Source organism: Cupressus sempervirens, chromosome 4 (genome assembly GCF_028749045.1).
Source record: "Cupressus sempervirens isolate cs-2001-9-10 chromosome 4, ASM2874904v1, whole genome shotgun sequence".
Taxonomy (NCBI): Eukaryota; Viridiplantae; Streptophyta; class Pinopsida; order Cupressales; family Cupressaceae; genus Cupressus; species Cupressus sempervirens.
In genome coordinates, this window is record NC_143121.1 from 141,700,732 (window position 1) to 141,722,160 (window position 21,429).

The 21,429-nt window shown below is 36.2% G+C and overlaps 1 protein-coding gene across 1 annotated transcript; it reads right to left on the reverse strand.

Moving 5' to 3' along the window:
• Window positions 1-1,973: 1,973 nt before the first annotated feature.
• On the reverse strand, window positions 1,974-3,916 carry LOC149560344 (caffeic acid 3-O-methyltransferase 2-like). The gene is made up of 3 exons (XM_089823591.1): window positions 3,178-3,916; window positions 2,567-2,631; window positions 1,974-2,461 (listed from the first exon to the last, which is right to left on the reverse strand). Exons 1-3 carry the CDS (start codon window positions 3,866-3,868, stop codon window positions 2,159-2,161), a joined length of 1,059 nt encoding a protein of 352 aa, XP_089679717.1. The 5' UTR covers window positions 3,869-3,916; the 3' UTR covers window positions 1,974-2,158.
• Between the last annotated feature and the right edge of the window lie 17,513 nt (window positions 3,917-21,429).

Genomic DNA, 21,429 nt, shown 5'->3' on the forward strand with positions numbered 1-21,429 from the left:
AATTCGTTGTCACCTTTTTGGCACCACAACTCGGTGCATATGCCCAGATAGTAGAGTGCACAATGTGTTTCATGTATCACACCTCAAAAAAGCATTGGGTCAGAATGTGATGCCTTCTGTAGTATTACCTCCCTTGGATGATGAGTGAAAATTGATCTTAGTGCCAGAATCCATTCTGGATAGTAGAGAGAAGCAGCTTCACAGGAGAGTAATCAGAGAGTATATGGTTAAGTGGAAAGATATACCTGTTGAAGATGCTACTTGGGAGGGAGAGGTGATTTTGCAGCATCCAGCATTAAGATTGCTTGAGGCCAAGCAATTTGGGAGGGGGGGACCTGTAATGTCTCCATTTTGGAGGAGTTGATTATTTATAAAGTTATCAATAAAAAAAAATATTACAAGGTAACTTTATATTTAATTAAGTGATATATCTTATAAAGTCATTAAATAAAATAATGTTCTAGAGGTTGCTGGAAGGAGCAGAGAAATAATTTAAAAAAGAGGCCGACCTATCGACGAAAAAAGAATAAATAGGTATTGAAGGCTCATTGCCTATCATCGAGATTTATTATTGATTTTTGTTGATGTGCATTGTGGAGCCTAGGGTTTCTGCAAGTAGTCACAATTGGCCATTGAGAACGAAAACTCTCAATTGGTACACAATTTTGAGGGTGTGAAAGATCACCTGAATTATTGCAGCTGTGGGAAGGATATTTCAGTCCTTTCACTTGTGCTTAATTGTTGGTTTGGAGTCTCAAGTGGAGTTGCACTTTCACCATATCATCTTCAATAGTCAGTCTCCAATATTTGATCAATCCAGGTTCTTCATTTCAGTTTGTAGTTGTAACAAGTTCTCAATTGTATACAGCCAGTTAGGGTTTGTCTATAATGTGCCATGTCATAATGTTTCGGTGCTAAAAAGTGCCATATCATTTGTAAAAACATTTCATTTTCATTGAATGAATACATTAGCACTATTATTTCCTTATTTCAGCAATATACTTTAGCAGTGTATTAAATTTAGGGTTTTGTTTAGTGGCCTATTGGAAAGGGTCATTACATATATCAATGAGGAACATGTTAAACTGTGGAAAACCACTCACAAAAAAGAGGGACACAGAAAGGTGGAAAACCACTCGCAAAAAAGAGGGATACACAAAGTTCCCAACAAGAGGGCAAATAGCCCAAGCAGCCACAGACCATGAAGATTTACATTTTGGTCCATTCTAATTATATTATTCTGTTATAATTTTATTAATAATTTTTTGAAATACATTTTTAAAAAATTGTTCTAATTATAATTTTTTTTTAGTTCTGCAATTAATCAAAGAAGCCATACCCAGCAGCTGGAGCTTGTAACAGAGAAATAGAGAACCTCCTTTTCACAAAATAACAAACAAAAAAATAATCATAAAAATACCTTCACACAACACCACCACCAGCTAATCGAGAGTTGCCTGCGTCTTTAGAACCCAAGATTTCTTTAACATGCTTATTTGCAATTACCAAATTAGAAGTGGAGTGTTTAAATTTATTTGTCAGTCAAAAACGCTTTAATTTTATCTTTAATTTATATTGTTGTAGATATTCTTCAAGTACCATAATTTCAAATGAAGAAAATACTTTAAACAACAAAGTTTTACAAATGGTAATGGAAATCTATCATATTGAATGGTTGCAGGATGCGCTGAAAAGATAATGAGGATGATTTACAGTGGTTTTTTAATGTTTGTTTGGGCTTTCTTGTGCATTTTTCATCGACGCATGATTCTGGCTATAAGGAGATAAACTCATAATTCTAGGTCCAAAAATAAAACATCAACATTAATTAAAAAATTATTAAAAATTACAAGATTCATTTATTTTTAAAACTACCAGGGATCATTTAATATCTCCGTTGTTCTTCAGCCAATTTCAATGACAATTTAGTGACAGATTGTGCCCAAAGCATTAAACAACTTAATATGCAATAGTTTGTAAAACAAATTATAATTAAAAAAGAAGATCATTCTCCATTGAAAGAGACTTATTTTTCCATCCACCGAAGGATGGGATTAACAAAAGTGAACATCACTAAATAATTATAAAGTTCTAGAGATGCATCTATAATACAGTGCTGCTTTCTTATGATTAATAAGATTTTACTCTTAAATTGTACTTAAACCTTGATGGCTTCTACAATCTTCATTTTTGAAAACAGTCCAGGCAGGCCCATGATCTTCACTACACTGAATCCTGACATTTGAAGCAGCCTTTCCCATTCCTGTTGGATTCTCTGTTTTCCCCCATTTGTAAGGGCAATCATACACAAATCCACAACCATTTCCATAGACTTATTTGGCTCTGACGCTTCTACAGTCATGTTTTCTGCAACTATGAGTTTTCCATTCTCAGGCAAAGCCTTGTGGCAATTCTCAAGTATCTTTAGGCAACTCTCCTCATCCCAGTCTATTAATACATTCTGCTTCACCCACAAAGATCGCATGATTCATAACCTGACTAAAGCTCAATTAATCTAAGCAAAGCTACTAAAACTTAAGTGAGATGGTGAGCAAGGGATCTTCACCTTGAAAAATATGGCATCTGCATTTGGTATGCTATCAAACATACTGCCACCCACGTTTTCTATTCCTGCATGTACAATATGAGGTAAAGTTTTCAAACAAAGGATTCTAAAATGATCATGTTTAAACATCACGTATTGATAGAAAAATTAAGTTTGAAAAAATAAGTAACTTTAATTATTTATCATTTTTAGTCTTCCAGTTAAGTCTTAATGTGTAATGTTTAAAAGTGTTGGAAAATATGGCCAGTGCTTTCCTCCAGATTTGTGACAAGTGCTTAACCACCTATAAGTTGAGTAGTGTAATGGAGCACTAACAGATCTGTCTTTTGGTGCAACGTCAAACTCACTCTAACAAGTGGTATCAGAGCTTGGTCACGGGTTAGAATTCTCACACCCTCCATAACGCTGAGGGGGAGATTGTTAGCAAAATGTTCAGCACTCCAGATTCATAACAAGGGCTTGACCAACTCTTGGATACTAATAGATCAGTCTTTTGATACAACGGTAACCCCGCTCTAACAAACAGTCTTTTAGCATATCTATATCTTCATCACTGTGAATTTCTCTTATACCTACAGCTTTTTCTATGAAAGAAACAAGAGTAGATTTACCTGGAATAGATGGGGCATCGTGAACAACATGAGGAAGATCAAAATTGATTCCATGGATGTGGGGATAAGCCTTCACAATGTGCTCCAAGGCCTTTCCTTTTCCTCCTCCCACATCAACCAAAGTTTTCACATCCTTAAAACCATCGTAGCAGCTCAAGATTTGCTCCATACCTAGAACCGTAAGAGTTGACATGCAATCATTGACAGCACTGTTAACAAGTGGGTCATCCTTCCCATACGCCCACAAGTCCTTTCCATGAGCTTTCTCGAATGCATTGCAGTCTTGAAGCACACATTCATGAAGATGATGCCACGGCGCCATTAACACAGGGTGTGCTTGCATGAGGAGAAGTGGGACAAGATTGCCTGGATTATTCTCCCTAACAAAAAACCTCTTTGCACAATCAGTGAGACCATATCGAATATCATTATCAGATTGGTTGATGTTGCTCCTCTGAGTCTGGACAAAAATTCCCTTGATAGATAGAAATGTGAGAATGCGAGAAAGGTTGTGTAGATTGGGAGATTCAATGGGTAGTTTTGAGGCAATCTCATTTAGTGAGAGGGATGCACCGGGGCCTGCTTTTGCAATGATATCAGGAATATTGAGAAGTATGGCGGATTTTAGAACAAGGGTGGGGACAAAAGAAAAAATGGTGTCTAGAGCCTGATCCAACTCAGCTGTGGCCATTGCTATTTTTTTTACTTAACAATGTTCAGAAAAAAATCTGAATTGCTTGATTGTTGTGGAAGTGACCGAGTTGAATATATAGAGAATTTGGTGTAGCAATATGATGTTGAAGTGTCTATTTGTTGAACTTCCTCATCCACTTGTTCAATGTCTTGTAATGAGAACTTAAAAAATATTTTTAAAATATTTTAAAATCTATATAAATTTGTTTAAGTAATAATAAATTAGTTTAATATAAATGATATTATTATTCAATTTTAATTATCAGTAATCTATTTTATTTATTTTTATTGATATTACTTATTTAGCATAATATTACCATAATAGTACATCATTGTATTATCAAATATTATTATTAGAATTTTTCATTAATTTAAATTAATTATGTAAGGAATAAAATTTACCTAATTGTTGACACACCTGAAATTATGAAAGTCATTTGATTATTACAAATATTTTTTCCTCATGTTTTTTAAGAAAGATATTATATTATTATTTACATAGCTCAAAAATGACAACACTACAAATTAACTACAAAATAGCAATGACAGCATAAAAATTCTTAACTAAATATAATAAAAATATAATTATTACACATTTTATCCTGATATGAATTGAAAATAAAACCAGTGTATATTTTTTTTCTCCGATAAACCTACATGAGCATGTTCAGCCTCCCTTTCTAATATACAAAATGCCCTCGATACGATTTGGGAAGAATGTAGACCGTTCATCTACGGCAGATTTGGGAAGCAATCAAATCAACGAATCCAGAAGATATAATTTTAAGATATCCTTTCAACATAATCATTTATGTCTACGCAAATGATATTTTCGCCATTGTCAACTTTGCTGGCGGTGACCATTAAGTCATGTTGTTTGGTAAGCTGTGAATATCGTCTCGGCTGAATACAATCCAACAAGGTTGAAACGATCACGATCATCGGTATTGGGAATGTGACATTCTATGAGTTGTCCCCCTTTCAATGCTTAAGGAAAGTCAACATACACAAGCATTTGAGTGCCTAGACCTCAGTAGGCAATATGATGAGTGCCTTCTCTTGGAAATGTGAAGTTCAATAATCACTTGAATCTTGATTTTTTTATGGGAAATGACTTTATAACTATTAAGGGTCTAATAATAGTGATTTTTTAATCATGTCTCTCCCCTCTTTTGCCATGTCCTTGTCCCCCGTCATCCTCGCTCTCTTTAAAAAAGTTAGGTTGATAGCTACTAGACCTTGGTGTGTAATAGAAATGTCAAATATGCCAAATATATGTCGAAAATCAATTCTGAAGAAAAAATTAGAAAGATGAGAGGGATGGAAAAAGAACAATGGCATTACTCTTGTGAATAACTCTATCCATTTCTATCCAGGTTTACCTCTCTATAATTCTAATTACCTCTCTCTAACTCTCTGTCCCTCTACTTCTAACTATATCTCTCTATCTCCATCTATTTATGGTATTCCATCCCTCCTCTTTCGTTCACTCCATCTCTCATTCTCTACTTCTCTCTCTAACTCTCTTATCTATCCTCTCTCAATAAATCTCTATCTGTATCACTCACTCCCTCTCTCATTCAATCCATCTCATCTAATTTTTATGTGCATCTTTATTTCTCTATGTATCTCACTTGCACTTGGGCCTATGTATTCCCTTCTATCTATATCTTTTTCTACATCTATCTCCTTGTATTTATGTCTCTATAATTTTGTATCATTTCTTTCAGAGGCATTCATGCAATCTTTAATGGAAACACTAGTATTGGACTTCAGTCCTGCCAATTTAATATTGACTTTTTAAATATAAATTTGGCAACTACAAATATGATTTTCTATGTCTATCTTTGTGATCATCAAACTATTAGCTGTAGTTGTCTAATTTGAATTAAAAACTATTTAATGAGAATAGTTTTAATAATTGTTAAACTATTTATTAATAAAAAGGAGCAAAGTTTATATTTTGTTAAATTAAATGTCAGAACAAAACATGTGTGGTGGAAAGAGGCATTAATGTTGATTCCCCTATTAGGTCATATTCCAGTCGTGATTAGATTTCTTGCATAATATTAAGTCATAACATCAGTTGATGTGTCATAAATTCAACCAAATTATCACTACATATTCTCATGGTTTTATATAGAAGAAACAAAATAGTAGATTTACCTGGAATAGATGGGGCATTGTGAACAACATGAGGATGATCAAAATTAATTCTGTGGATGTGGGGATAAGCCTTCACAATGTGCTCCAAGGCCTTTCCTTCTCCTCCTCCCACATCAACCAAAGTGTTTGCATCCTTAAAACCATCATAGCAGCTCAAGATTTGCTCCATACCTAGAACCGTAAGAGTTGACATGCAATCATTAACAACATTGTTAACAAGTGGGCCATCCTTCCCATATGCCCACAAGTCCTTTCCATGAGCTTTCTCAAATGCATTGCAGTCTTGAAGCACACATTCATGAAGATGATGACATGGCGCCATTAACACAGGGTGTGCTTGCATGAGGAGAAGTGGGACAAGATTGCCTGGATTATTCTCCCTAACAAAAAACCTCTTTGCACAATCACTGAGACCATATCGAATATCATTATCAGATGGGTTAATGTTGGTCCTCTAAATTTGGACAAAATTTCCCTTGATAGATAGAAATGTGAGAATGCGAGAAAGGTTATGCAGATTGGGAGATTCAGTGGATAGTTTTGAGGCAATCTCATGTAGTGAGAGGGATGCATTGGGGCCTACTTTTGCAATGATATCAGGAATATTGAGAAGTATGGCAAATTTTAGAACAAGGGTGGGGACAAAATAAAAAATGGTGCCTAGGGCCTGATCTAACTCAATTTTAGCCATTGCTATTTTATTTACTTAAGAATGTTCACAAAGCAAATCTGAATTTCTTGATTGTTGTGGAAGTGATCGAGTTGAATATATAGAGAATTTGGTGTAGCAATATGATGTTGAAGTGTCTTTTTGTTTAACTTCCTCGTCCTTTTGGGTAGCAATATGATGTCATAGTGTCTTGTTCATTGAACTTCCTCATCTCTTCCTTGTCTCTTTGCTCAATGTTTTGTAATGAGGACTTAAACATAATATAAAGTTTGATTTCTTAGCTAAAAATGTGAAATAGTCTAAGACTTTATTTTTTAAGTTTTTTTTTTGTCTTATAATAATATTTAAGACTGGTCACTTTATTAAATGTGTTGGGTAAGTTGGATAAATAATGTCTCCCCATTTAGCTGTTGTGACATTCACATTATCAAATGAACTTTGATATACCAATTAGAATTTTTTTTTACATTTTGACAAATTGTTTGAACTAAAAGAGTGGTAAAAATTTCATTGAATATCAAAGAGAGTAGAACAACACAAGAAACAAAGGAAACTACAGAGCTTTATTCTAGTCCACAAGTTGAACCTGCGTCTGAGATAAATCAAAGGGAAGCATCCTATGATCAATAATATTCCAAGCTGGCCCTTTCTTAGAATCCCATTTAGCCAGACAATTAGCCACACCATTCCACTCAAAAGGGAAATGCATAAAAGACACAGAATCCAGAGAATTGCATAATTGAATGATCTGTTGAATAACCAGAGCCAAATGCCAATCCACATGCACAAGGTTCCTTTTATTCAATAAATTCACAACCACCTGCGAGTCAGTCTCACAGATGATTCTTTTCCAGCCACGTTGACAAAACTGTTCCACTGCAACCAAGATAGCCAGGGCTTCCATGAGGTTATTAGTATGGTAACCCTTGTATATAGAAAACAAAAATTGAATATCACTAGAACTATCATGCCCAACTCCCCCAATACTAGCCAGACGAAGATTTCCCCAAGAAGAACCATCAGTGTTGATTTTAAGAATGATCACCTCAGGAGGAGACCAATGTCCCTGACAATTAACACGTTGAGAGTGTTTCTTAGCTCTATTCCCAAAGCGGGTGTGGGGGACCAAGGGAGTGCAACTGTGAAGAGGAAAGGAGAAGCGAGAGTAAATACTAGCATCTCTAGGATTCAAACCCCACCAATGTCACATTTAGCTAGGAGTGTTTCCTGAAGAGAATTAACAAGATTCCCCCACAAGTGCCTAATCTCAAACTGCAAGTCATGAAAGATCCTCCTATTCCTCTCAAGCCAAACATGCCACAAAATAAGGGAAGGGCCAATAGTCCAAGCAACTTGAAGAAAAGAAGTACTGGAAGGGGAATGGCCCAAACAGCCCCAAAATTTAGACAAAGAGGAAACATGCCAGCACGTGCATCCCCACACATTCCACTAGAACTGCCAAATCTGTTTCGCAAAGGGGCACTAGAAAAAAAGGTGAGATATAGTCTTTTCACTATTGTGGTAGAAAACATAGATGGAAGGCCCCTGGAAGCCTCGCTTGCAGAGATTATCCCAAGTAAGACAATGATTGTAAACCAAAATCCAGAGGAAAAAGTTACACTTAGGCCATGAAAAACTATTCCAAACTTTCTTCCACCAAGAGACCTCCACCTCACCAAAAATTTGCTTCGTCAGCGCAAGATACCTGGAAGAACCAAAATACTTGCCAAAAGAAGCACCTCCCCAAGCCAAAACATTAGGTTCCTACACCGAGCTACACTCCCTAAAAGCCAATATTTGAGATAGTTCCAACCGATCCCCCAGAGAGCCACCTAGCGACCAATCAGAAGAATTCTTCTATCTATAACCCACAGCAAGACCTAGGTTAAAAGCCACCTTATTCCATCCAACAGAAAGGAAAGAATCACAAAGAGACTGCAAGTGAGGATGAGAGGATAGGAGAGGAAGATGCCCATTCCAAGAATCACTCCAAAATAGAGTCTTAATGCCTCTGTTATAGATCCAAAATAGACTTCTCTTCACAAGGTGAGCACAAATCTTAAGGGTATTTCATATCATAGAGCCTCTTCCCTCAAGAGAAAACCTGAAAATATTTGAAGGTTCAACACCAACGCCAATAGAGCTTGGCAGCAAGAGCTTGACTGCACAAGACAGCAAACCAAAGGCCAAGGCCTCCTTCCTTTTTTGGCCTGCAAATGGTATCCCAATTGGTGAGGCTCCATTTGTTATGTTGCAAATTGCCACTCCAAAGAAATTGGTGGGAGAGGGCATCAAATTCCTTAAGAAAATACACTGGGGCAGCCTAAAACATGCTTCTGTATATGGGAAGGGCCTAAATTATAGATTGAAGGAGAGTCACCCTACCAGCAGTAGAGAGCCACCTATGAGTCCAATGATTGACCCTTTGTCGAAGTTTTTCAAGCAAGCTTTGCCAAAAATTCCTAGGCTGTCTACCCACCACAATAGGGACCCCCAAGTAAGTCAGAGGGAGAGACGCAATCTCAAATTGCAAGATATTAGCAATCCTCTGCTAGATCGGCTCAAGAGTGTTGAAGAAAAAAATAGAGGACTTGTGATCATTAATTTTTTGCCCAAAGACAACCAAATAAGTATCCAATGTGAGCCGAAAGGCTTTAGCTTCCCGAATCCAAGCTCTCCTAACAAGGGTCATATCATCAACAAACTGGAGGTGAGAAAGAGTGGGCAAACCATTTCCTCATTGCCATCCTTGAATCAAATTTTGGGAAACATGAAACTTGATAAGTCTGCCAAGTCCCTCAGCCATAATGATAAGCAAATAAGGAGAGAGGGGATATCCTTGACGAAGACCTCTAGAAGCCCCAAAAAGCTTTGTCGGTTCACCATTAAGAAGGACCGACAAGGAAGGAGTAGTAACACAACTAAGAACCCATCTAACCCACTCTTGATTGAAGCCAAAAGCCAAAAGAACTTTCCGCAAGAAATCCCAATTGACTCTGTCATAAGCCTTAGCCATATCAAGCTTAATAAACATAGCATGTTCCTTGGAAGTACACATAGAGTGAATAGCTTCCGAAGCAATAACTACCCCATCCAAAATTTGTTTTCCTACCACAAAACCCCCCTTGTTCCTCAGAGATAACTATGGGAAGACAAACTTTAAGTCTCTCTACTAGGAGCTTAGTGATGATTTTATAGACCACATTACAAAGAGCAATGGGCCTTAAAAAGTCCACTTGATTAGCCTCTTCCTTCTTCGAAATAAGGACTAAGAAAGTAGTATTCAAGGCTCGAAGCATTTCTTTGTTGGAATAGGACACTTGAACCACATCCAAAAGGTCATGATTGATAATATCCCAAAATTCCTAAAAGAATTCAACAGGGAAGCCATCAGGCCCCGGAGCTTTGCCCTTCCACAAGCTGAAGACCACCCCCTCCAAGTCAGACATACTAATTGGCCTCATAAGAGAATCATTCATCTCCCTGGTCACAACAGAGGGAATACAAGATAAGATAGTATTCTCTTCAATCTCTACTGGAGGTAAATCATCTAAAAAGAGAGAAGAGTAAAATTGAATAGCTTCCGTGGAAACAGCTTGAGAGGAGGTCAGATGCGTCCCATCAAAAGTAACAAGAGAAGAAATGTAACTCTTGTTATGCTGAGCCTGCATAGATTTATGGAAAAATGTGGTGTTCTTGTCCCCTTCTTGAAGCTAGTCAACTCGACCCTTCTGTTTCCAATAAATTTCTTCTCTAAGATCCCACTCAACTAAATCAGTAGAAGCTCAGGATTTTACTATGCCAAGAGCTTATGAAAAACTCAGATCCCGAATCTGCTTGGTAATAACATCAAGACGATCCTAAGCCCTCTTTTTCATAATATGGAGATTACCAAAACAATTCTTGTTCCAATGCTTCAACTTCCTTTTAACGTATTGAAGTTTTTTAGAGAAGGAGAACATAGCAGTGTCATAGGCAAGGCCTCTCTGTCTCCACCAGTAAGCTATTAAGTCATGAAGAGAAGAGTCTTTATAATTTTTCTAAATTATTTTTCGATGTGATATTATTATTTAATTTTAATTATCAATAATCAATTTTATGTATTTTTATTAATATTACTTATTTTAGCATAATACTATCATAATAGCACATCACTATATTATGAAATATTATTATTAGAATTGTTGAGCAAAAATCTCTAGTAACTTAGATATTTTTGAGGTTATTAATTTGTCATTAATTTAAATAAATTATGAAAGAAATAAAATTTACCTAACTATTGTCACATGGTAAAATTATGAAAGTCGTTTAATTATTAGAAATATTTTTTGCTCATAAAAAGATATTATATTATCATTTACATAGCTCAAAAGTGACAACAACACTACAAATTAACTATCAGGATATACCAATGATAGCATTAAAATTCTTACCTAAATATAATAAAATATAATTATTACACATTTTATCCTGATATGAATTGAAAATAAAATCACAATATATTTTGTTTATCCGATAAAACTGCATGTGCATGGCCTACCTTTCTAATATACAAAATGCTCTCGATACGATTTGGGAAGAATGTAGACCGTTCATCTATGGCAGATTTGGAAAGCAATCAAATCAACGAGTCCAGAAGATATAATTTTAAGATATTCTTTCCACATAATCATTTATTTCTACGCAAACGATATTTTTGCCATTGTCAACTTTGGCAGTGACCATTAAGTCGTGTTGTTTGGTAAGCTGTGAGTATTGTCTCGGCTGAATACAATTCAACAATCATCACTATTGGGAATGGGACATTCTATAAAGTTGTCCCCCTTTCAATGCTTAAGGCCCCGTTTGGTTGCTGGCATAGGAATAGAAAATTAGAATAGAAAAATGGAATGGGAATGAAAATGAGGAATGGGAATAGAAATAGGCAATTCCAATCATGTTTGGTGCACTTGGAATTCGACTGGGAATATGTTAATGTATTGTTTGGTTATACAAAAATAGAATAGGAATAAGGTTAAGTTTTGTATTTTTTTAAACATTTTTTCTATTTTTTTTTTAATTTATTATTTTTTTAGTTAATTCGTTTTCATTTTCATTTTTTTAAACAAATAGATATAATTTTAAAAAATGTTATTAAAAAAAATTTAACAAAAAAAATTCAAAAAAAAAAAAAAATTTAAAAAATTTTTAATGGAAAATCGGAATGGGAATGGAAATGGCCTATTCCAATAACAGATATTTTTTGGCATAGACATATGCTCATTTTAGGAGCAAAATTGGAATATGTCTTTCTATTCCCAATTCCGATTGAGCTTACCAAACAGCGAATATAAAACATATTCTAATTTCGTTTTCCTATTCCACTCATATTCCAGCAACCAAACGGGGCCTAAGGTAAGTCAACATACACAAGCATTTGGGTGCCTAGACCTCCCTAGACAATATGATGTGTGCCTTCTCTTGGAAATGTGAAGTTCAATAATCACTTGAATCTTGATTTCTAGGGAAAGGACTTTATAACTATAGGGGGTCTAATAATCGTGACTTTTTTGTGTCATGTCCACGTCCCCAGTCATTTTCCCCCTCCTTAAAAAAGTCATGTTGATAGATATTTTTGTGTCGTGTCCACGTCCCCAGTCATTTTCCCCCTCCTTAAAAAAGCCATGTTGATAGTTATTATCTAGAAAACAAAATAGCCAAAAGAAATTACTTACACACCCACCCTACAATTATTCACCATGTCACTAATAAGTAAACACTAAAGTGTGCAAGTATTGATACATTTGTGTTCATAATACAAATCAACTTGTACCAAAAAAGTAGCATTGTTATAAAAAAAAATGATTGTTTACAATTACAAACACAATGGATTGTTCTAACAATAGAAATATATTATATTTATGTACAAAACATATTTAATTTAAATACAAACATGCATGCATGGCCATTGGTACATAATATGTTCTCACTAGAAAAATTGAGACAGGCCCTGAACCCTTAACAACAAAATAACATCAAGTCTGTAGGACAACCAAATTGGGATTCACTAGGAGTGAATACCAGCCACAAAAAACCATAGAAAGCAAGAAACTACAACGAACAAGAACTAAAAACTACTAAAATCTATAAACACCAACTACTAACATAAGTAAACAAAAGTAAAACCAACAACTAACTATAATCAAAAAACCATTGGCCCAGAGAACCAGCAACCTCGAATAGTAGCACCACCAACATAGGGAACCAACAACCTAAAACAATAGCCCCTCCAGCACAGAGAACCAACAACTTCAAATGATAGCACCACCAGCACAAAGACCATGGACTGTGGCAAAAATTCCAACATAACAAAACTAGAAACCGACACATCCAAGCCCAGACACCACACCTCAACTAGTTGTAGACACTACTTGTTAAGATTTTTGAGCTTCTCCAATAAGGAAGCTTTCTTAATGGGCTAGAAGAGAACATACCCCTAGTCATTGTCTCCTCTTTTTTACCCTAATGGATACTTTCATCCCTCCTTTCCTCCTTTATTTTCCTTTGCATTTTGCTCTCATCTAGCTTGATCTAGATCCCACTTATGGCTTTGTTCATATTCTCATGCATTTCCTTATTCTAAGAGGTCATCTCTAGTGAGTGTTCCCCCAAAAGGAACAAGGAATCCTTCGTGGTAGCAAGGGCATTGAAGATATCTATCTTCTCCTCCTCTAAGGACATATGGTTTTTCAACTCAATTGTTTTTTCCTCCATAAAATCCCAATTATGGAGTCTCTCCCTAAATCTTCATCCACCTACCACAAAATGTCATCATCCTTCCCTTCAATCCTTTCTTCACTTTTCTCTCAGCTTCAACCACCACCTCCATCATATTGATCTTCATTCACACTATCTAGAGCTAATAAGAAGTCATTTGGTAATTGTGTTGAGCTCATTATGGTAGATACATAACACCTCAACTTTACCCACTAGTTCCTCCCCATCAAAACCATATATTGAATTGTGTTGGGTAATGGGGGAGGAAGACTTCTAAAAATTGGGTTCTCCTGTAGCTTAACTAAGTTGTAGAGGAAGGCAAAACAAAAGAGGTAGTGAGAGAGTTTTGTACAAATTTGGGAGTGGAATTCTTAGAGTTCCAATTAGACTCTGTGGACTATGATGACATTGAATCATTTGAAAGCTCAATCGTTCCCTCAATAGTAACATCTTTGTTTTTAGCCTTTCTAGATGGATTGAAACAACTTGAGGTGACCTGGGTCTTAGAGTGGAACACATCTTTCATCTTGGAAGTATACAAAATAGGAGTAAAAGTAAGGTTATTCAGCTCAATAGATAGGGTAGGAGTAGGAGTAGGCTATGGGGTAAGATTGAGATAGAAATTGTATGATCTATAGATCAATCCCTTCTAGAGGGGGGTCATCCCTTGACTTTAGCCTTAACAACTAAGTAAGATAGGGAGGAGAAAATCAAAAATGGAAAATAGAACTTAATATCCTACCTAATATGGTTAATCATAGGGAAGATATGAGAGTGAAAACATTTGTACCTTACCTCCAACATAACAGACTTAAAAAGGGTGAAAGAACAAGCATTAGTCATACTTTTATAAAGGAAAATGTTAACAATGGAATTTATTCATCTCTTTTCTATTGAGGTCTCTTTGCAACCTAGGGCATTCTTTTTGAGGGGGTTGTTCCATAGTCAGAAGGAGCCCTCGCACTTAATTCTCATCATCCTTATAGGATGGCTTGGTTGTTAATGGGCTCTCATAGCATAGGAAATAGCATTTTGCAAGAGAAAATGAAGGTTTCTCAATCCACACAACCCACTCACGGTGCTCTGGCTAAGATTAAATCATTTAAGGACACGGTGCAGAACAAGGTGGTGTTTCCTAATGGAACAAAATTATACCAGCAACCATCAAGGGACTCCATTCATTTAGAACCAAAAGAAACTAGAGGTAAGATTTCTAGTTCTAGAACCATGGCTATCAAACCTAGCATTTTCATGCAATTAGCCATTAATTCATAGAAAGTAAGGCTAAAAGATACAATGATATTCTTAGTTGTTCACGATGTTAATAATATCCCCTCAAGTAAATACATGAATGATTGGACCCATAATGTTTGGGTCAAGAAATTTGGTTTTCAATTCTCTTATTTTAGACTAATTCAAAAAGGGTTGTTTCTTGTATTTCTGCAACTCTAAGCATCAAAAGGATGTGGTAGATAAACAATATTGGAAGATATTGCAAAGTATCTTTCGAGATATATCTTGGATGCCTGATGCAATGTTAGAAGAAATTGTTGCATTATCATGCCCTAGATGGATTACGGTGGGGAAAATCCCCCCCTTCCTTTGGAATTTCATCCCTCAAGCCTTCACCACAATTGGCAATGTAAAAGGAATAGACCAGAAAAACATTATTCTACCGTACATGGATGCTTTCATACTTATTGTTATTAACCCAGGAGTTGATATTCTTGAAGTCTTAACCTTTGACATTGAAAACCAATTACTTGCATGCCCCATCACCTTCCTCAAATGGTTTAATGTGTATTTCTTGTGCAAGGAGGGCCATGGAAGAAAAGACTTCCTTGTGATCAAATCCAAAATCAAGTTGGATAATTCTAAGAGAAACCCTAAGGAAGCTTGCCCTATGCTTCATAAATTATTTCCCTAACTTATAACTAGCAACTTCAAGAAGAGATGGATGCTCTTCAAGCTAAATTTGAACATAAACTTAAGGAGGGTGATTTTACTCTAAAACCTCAGCTCCCAATAATAATTGGGCTTCCAAATATAGACACTCTAAATTCTAGTATGGAGAAACCCCAACCAAACCTAAACAAAGGACTGCTAATGCCTAGTAGCTTGCTCTTCAAAAAATTAGGAGTCTCTCTTTAACCAAGACTAGACCAAAATCTATCATTTGTGATAGCATTAGGTCTAAGGAAGACTCAACCTATGTGTTGGATAGGAAGAGAAGTGGGACTGATAATATAGTTTCATCAATGGATGTGCCCCTGGAGGTAGGGTTGAGTGTGCCTTAGTCAAAATGGGGGCTTCCACAGGTAGTGGTAATAGTCTATTGGAACTCAAAGATAATTATGAAGGCCTAGATAGATTATCTAATTTTGATGTGATTATCATCCCTATTGAATCTAGTTTGCAACCTCAAGAGGAGCATCCACTAATGGATGGTAAAGTCTCCCCTAATGTTCCCTCCAAACCAATGATGATGAAATTTTCAATCCTTTTGTAGTATACAATAATGAGGGAGGTATGAATATTGATGAGATCCCTCTCAATGAGGGAGAAGCATTTTCCTTCAAATCCTAGAAAAAGAAGAGGAAACCTAGGAAGGAGAGCATCCCAATGAAAGGTAAAGAGAACTAGGATGAAGGAGATGGAATTGAAAAATCCCAAAGAAGATAGTGAGACCCTGAGCTCCACTAATACCCCTAAGCATAATAAAAAATAGAAGTTTCAGATGTCTAGTTACTTTAAAAGATTTAAATCCACAGAGGAGACCACTACTAACCACAATGCATAATGGAGATTCAAATAGCATCTTGGAATGTGAGGGGATAGAATCTCCAAATAGGAATTATGTGATTAAAAGGCTCCTTAGGGAAAATAGAGGTGTTAATATTCTTATGATACAAGAAGTAAAATTAAATAGATTTTGGCTCTATATTGCCCTAAAATGCATTTGGAGAGTTGTTGATGCATTCTCCACTACATGTGGGGCATCCATTTTAGTAGGACCTAACTAGAGGAAATATATCCTAGAATGGGGAACCTCTGCTTGTAATAGGTTAGTTTGGGTTAAACTACATGACAATTATAAAAAATTTGGAACCTATAATATGTATGCCTCAAATGACTATAAGGAGATGATTGGTCTATGGAATTGGTTGAGTGGTCTTCCCAATATACCTTGGATCATGGGAGGTGATTTTAACATGGTAGAAGCAACATGTGATAAATTAGGGGGAAATAATTTTGATTGGAAAGGAAATGAAGACTTCTATTGGAATAGAATGATTGATAAACTAGACTATTTGATCCTCTAGAGGGGTTGAAAAGTAAAAACAAGGTAATTTGGTTCACATGGTCCAACTTTCAAAGTGGTGGAAAGAGAATATTTTGTATGCTAGACAGATTCTATGCAAATAAACACTTGTTTAGATTTTATTCGGGCCCTCATGTTGCTCCAATCACTATTATCATGTACTATATGTCTGATCATCACCCAATTCTTACCAAAATATCTATGGTAAGTGATATACCTAAATGTGAAGGAAAGAGTGGCAGTTTTTGCCTCAACACTTCTATATTGGAGGATGAGAATATTGGTCATGCAATAAAGATCATTAATTGGTTTAATAATAAATCAAAATACAAGGGGGATGTGATTCTATCTTGGAACAACAAAATTAGGTCCTAGAAAATCCTTTTTCAAACAGTGAGTGAGAAAATAGTTATGGATGGTAGGAAAGAAGAACTTAATCTGTAGAATGAGCTTTTGATGCTAGAAAAAGACATTCAACTTATCCTAGAAGATGAAAGTCTAACTAAGAAAATAGCTTTAACTAGAGATGCCTTCAGGAGATTTTAGCACCACAAAATTCAAGGAGCCAAGACTAGAGCAAGACTTAACTAGATGAGCATGGGTGACAGAGGCTCCTAATATTTTTTTTAACATGCTCAAGGAAAAGGAAGCTAGAGTTACAATTGATTTGATACAAGAAAGTGAAAAGGATATCCATGATCAAGAATGTGTCTTACAAGATTTTGTAGACTATTATAAAAAATTGTCTACTTTAGAGGATATAGGAGACACTCTAGAAAATGCCAGAGTATAAGTTTCTAAACTCGTCACTTAGAAGATGGGACTAGTAGACACTATAGAGATGGAAAAAATAATATTAGAAGTAAAAATTAGGAGAATTATACAAAGTATCAATAATGATAAGGCCCCCAGTCCGGATGGGATTCCCATTGAATTTTATAAACAAAGCATTGACTGGATCAATAAGGAAATGCAGAGAGTTTATTATGTTGCATTTTCAAGAGGCACACTAAGAGAAATTATTAATGTAGGATTTATTAAGCTAATTCTGAAAGATTTCGATAGGAGATTAATCAAAAATTGGAGGCACATTATGCTTATGAATGTATGTTATAAAATACTTGCCATAATCCTAGCTTCGAGGCTTGAGAACATCCTACCCAAGATCATCAACAAGAGCCAAACTGGATTTTTCAAAGGGAGATACATACTAGAAAATTTGATCACTTGTTGGGAAGTATTGGAGTGGGTGAAGGAGTCTAATCAATGGGCTACTATGCTTCTTCTTGATTATGAAAAAGTATATGATAGAATAGAATGGGTGTTTATAAAAATGATGATGAAATAATTGGGCTTCCCAAAATTTTCATGTATCATGGTACAAACTATGTTCAAAGACTCAAATGCATGTGTAGAAATCACAGGTAAAAGATCTCAACCTTTTGGTATGTCTAGGTATATTAGATAGGGATGTCCCTTACCACCGATCTTATTTGCAATTGATGTGGATGCACTGGGATATATACTAAGAGATAGCAGCTTGTCACTTTGTGTTAAAGGTATTATGTTCCCTAATAGTGAGGATGTCATTAATATTTATTTTGTTTATGACACTACTATTAACCTAGTAATGGAGGAAATAAATATTCAAATTTAATGATAAAACTAGATCTATTTTGCTCAGCTTCTTGTAGTAAGAATTATATTCCAAGATCCATCATGCTATGTTTGCAAGGTGACCCCACGGCCTGATACAGATAGTATGGATTTTCTTGGAGAGGCCCTAGCCACACTATAAGATATGTAGGGATTCAATTTTCTATGGACCCTAACCTAATAGAAATGTGGAGATGGGTGAAAAACAAACTTGACAAAAAAATTAGTAAATGGAATGTGAGATATCTATCCTAGCAGGCAAATTGCAATTGTGTCAAAAAATTATCTCCTCTTATACTATTTACTATGCATCTATGTGGATGTTCAACCAAAGCCAAATTAATTACTTCCAAAAGCTTATTAGTGACTTTCTTTGTTCAATGGATGGGAAAAAATGAAAGTGCATGTTGTTAAGTGGCAATGGTGTACCATGAATAAATTGATGGGAGGTTTGGGTCTTAAGGACCTTATATTACAAGGAGTAGCCCTAGCTGTAAAATGGATTGCTAAAGCAAAAAAAGGAGATGAACCATGGAAAGTACTGATTTGAAATAATATAGGTATGGGGAATCCTTCTAAAATTTCATACTAGAAGATCCTAAACCTTTGTGATCTCCTTTCAAGAAGATTTTCTATAAAATTTAAAGGATCTAGTGTTTTTAAATCAATTTAGAAGTACTAGGAAATAGTAAGGTCTTTTGTCAAAATCAGTGATTCACTCTACAACAATAATACAATCAATGAGGATTTGTCTATTTGCAGGAACCTAAAAAATGGTGAGAAACCCCTAGCCTTGATGCAAGGGTGTTCAGCTAAAGGATGGGGTAATAGAGGTATATTCTTCTTCAAAGACATCTTGGAGGATGGAATTTTATCTACTTGGGAAAAAAAATTCTCTAGATTTGACCTTCCTATCACTCAAAAGAGGACCTATGCAATGATTGAGAGAGCTTGTAGGCACTTGCTTCACTCTAGCCTTGTTGCTATCGCACTTGAGAGTCCCTTGGATATAGCTTGGAAATATGGCACCCCCTTCCACTATACTAAAGCTAAGTTGATTTATCATTTCCTTATTATTATCCTAGTCATATTTGAGCACCTAAACTCAACCTGGCAGTTGACCCTTAGTACCTGTTGTCACAAAAGTTTGCACCCATGTCCAAAGTTTTTACCTAAGGACAACCTTGTGAAACATGGAAACAACCTCCAAGCTATGGGACTTGAACTGTGAGGTTGAGTCTTCGGAGAAGGCCGACTTCCTTTACTATCAGGGTACACCTAACTACTCTTGGAGAGGAAAAGGGAGAAGGAATGCATGAAAAGAAAATCTACCTATTCTAACCTAAGGGGGTGATGCACCAAAATAGAGTGTTCAAACTAATCTCTGCCCATACATGCACTATTGAACCATCATGGCACCAAAAGATATACACATTTAGACTTGCTTTAATCTAACAGTCACACGCAGATCAGAAAACCCAAAATGAATGACACAAGGAAAGAGAAGATTCACTTATATATCATTCACAGACCAAAAGAGATACAGTCATGCAGATTGCAGATCTCTAAAAAACACCAATGAGAGGCAAATAGCTCTCTCACTTTCACATTAATGGTTGAAGGAGATAAGGTAGAATGTCATACAGTTCAGAGGCAAAGGGAATTTACACTGAAGTTGCAGAGCAATATCAGAGAAGTCAAGAAGAGTCGACCTTTTCAAAATCTACAAAATTTTGCCTTTATAGTTCAGGCATAACTAAGATGTCCTCTAACTGAAGTTGCTCGGCAACTACCTGCCATTAAGTCCTACTGAGAACAATCATGCAAATCTAAAGAAAATTTGATCTGAGTACAGATCCAGATGCAATGATATCTGATCTTGTTGGAACAGGGCCTTGAGAAGACAGAAACGGCACCATTCCTAATTGAGTAGATGGGAAGATCAGAGGTGGTGGAGTTTTTTCCCATGTTTACTAAGTTCAGCATTTATCCAAGAGTGGTTGGCATTGATCACGAGGGTCAGATCGCATAATAAAACCCAAATTCCCCTGTTTCTAGCTCATAAATCAACAAGATCAGCAGGTCAACCTAACTCCATCACAAGGATGAGCCACGTGGACCAATGATCTTCTTTTGTTTTGCCACTTCGCAAAGTCCCTACATGGTTGACCACATCTTCTTTACTAACTACGCCACCTCCCCAAACCCCTGACCACGATGTAACCACCAATTGGTCAGCCCTTAACTATTACTGCCTCTGTTAGGCCCACTGGGACATGTTTTGTTTAGGTGCTTCCCCACAATGTTTAATTACCTCACATCTCCATAATGCGGGGAAGCATCGATCGTCGATCTATAGAAGATCAATGATCGAGAAAGATTCTTCATATTACTGCGCTTTTTCTTCAAAATTCTGGGCCCACGAAACACTTGGCATTGGACCTGGCATACAACTGGCACCACCCTGGCATCGCCTTGTAGCATATGAAACTAGCTTGGCCCCACAAGGACATGCAACAAAAAGGCACTTTCTCGCATTACTTAAAGTCCTTGCATCTTCATATCGCGGGCATGCGCCAACCCTTGATTTCATTTGAATCTATGGCGATCAAAGCTCTGCAGGACTGCATACCTAGTCAGCAAGACAAACCAATGAGATACCTTTGTTGTACTCTAACTCATCTGACAGATGCCACGAAAGATGGGTCATCGTTACCTCTTTGAGAAGGGTGGGCCCATGATGTCACACCAGCCATGTGTCGCAAGGGGGCTTCCCCACATTACATAAAGGTTGTGCATTTGGAAAATGTGGGAAAGCACTCACCGTGGATCTGGGCAAGATCTAATGGCACGAAAAGTACCCGGCCGGCGGAAATAAAATAGGAAATACCATATATTTTAAATTTTTTTTTTTTTTTTTCATATTTCCAGGGTATTAAAATAATATAAAATATGGGAAATAACCATTGGGTGGGCTTGCATTTGAATT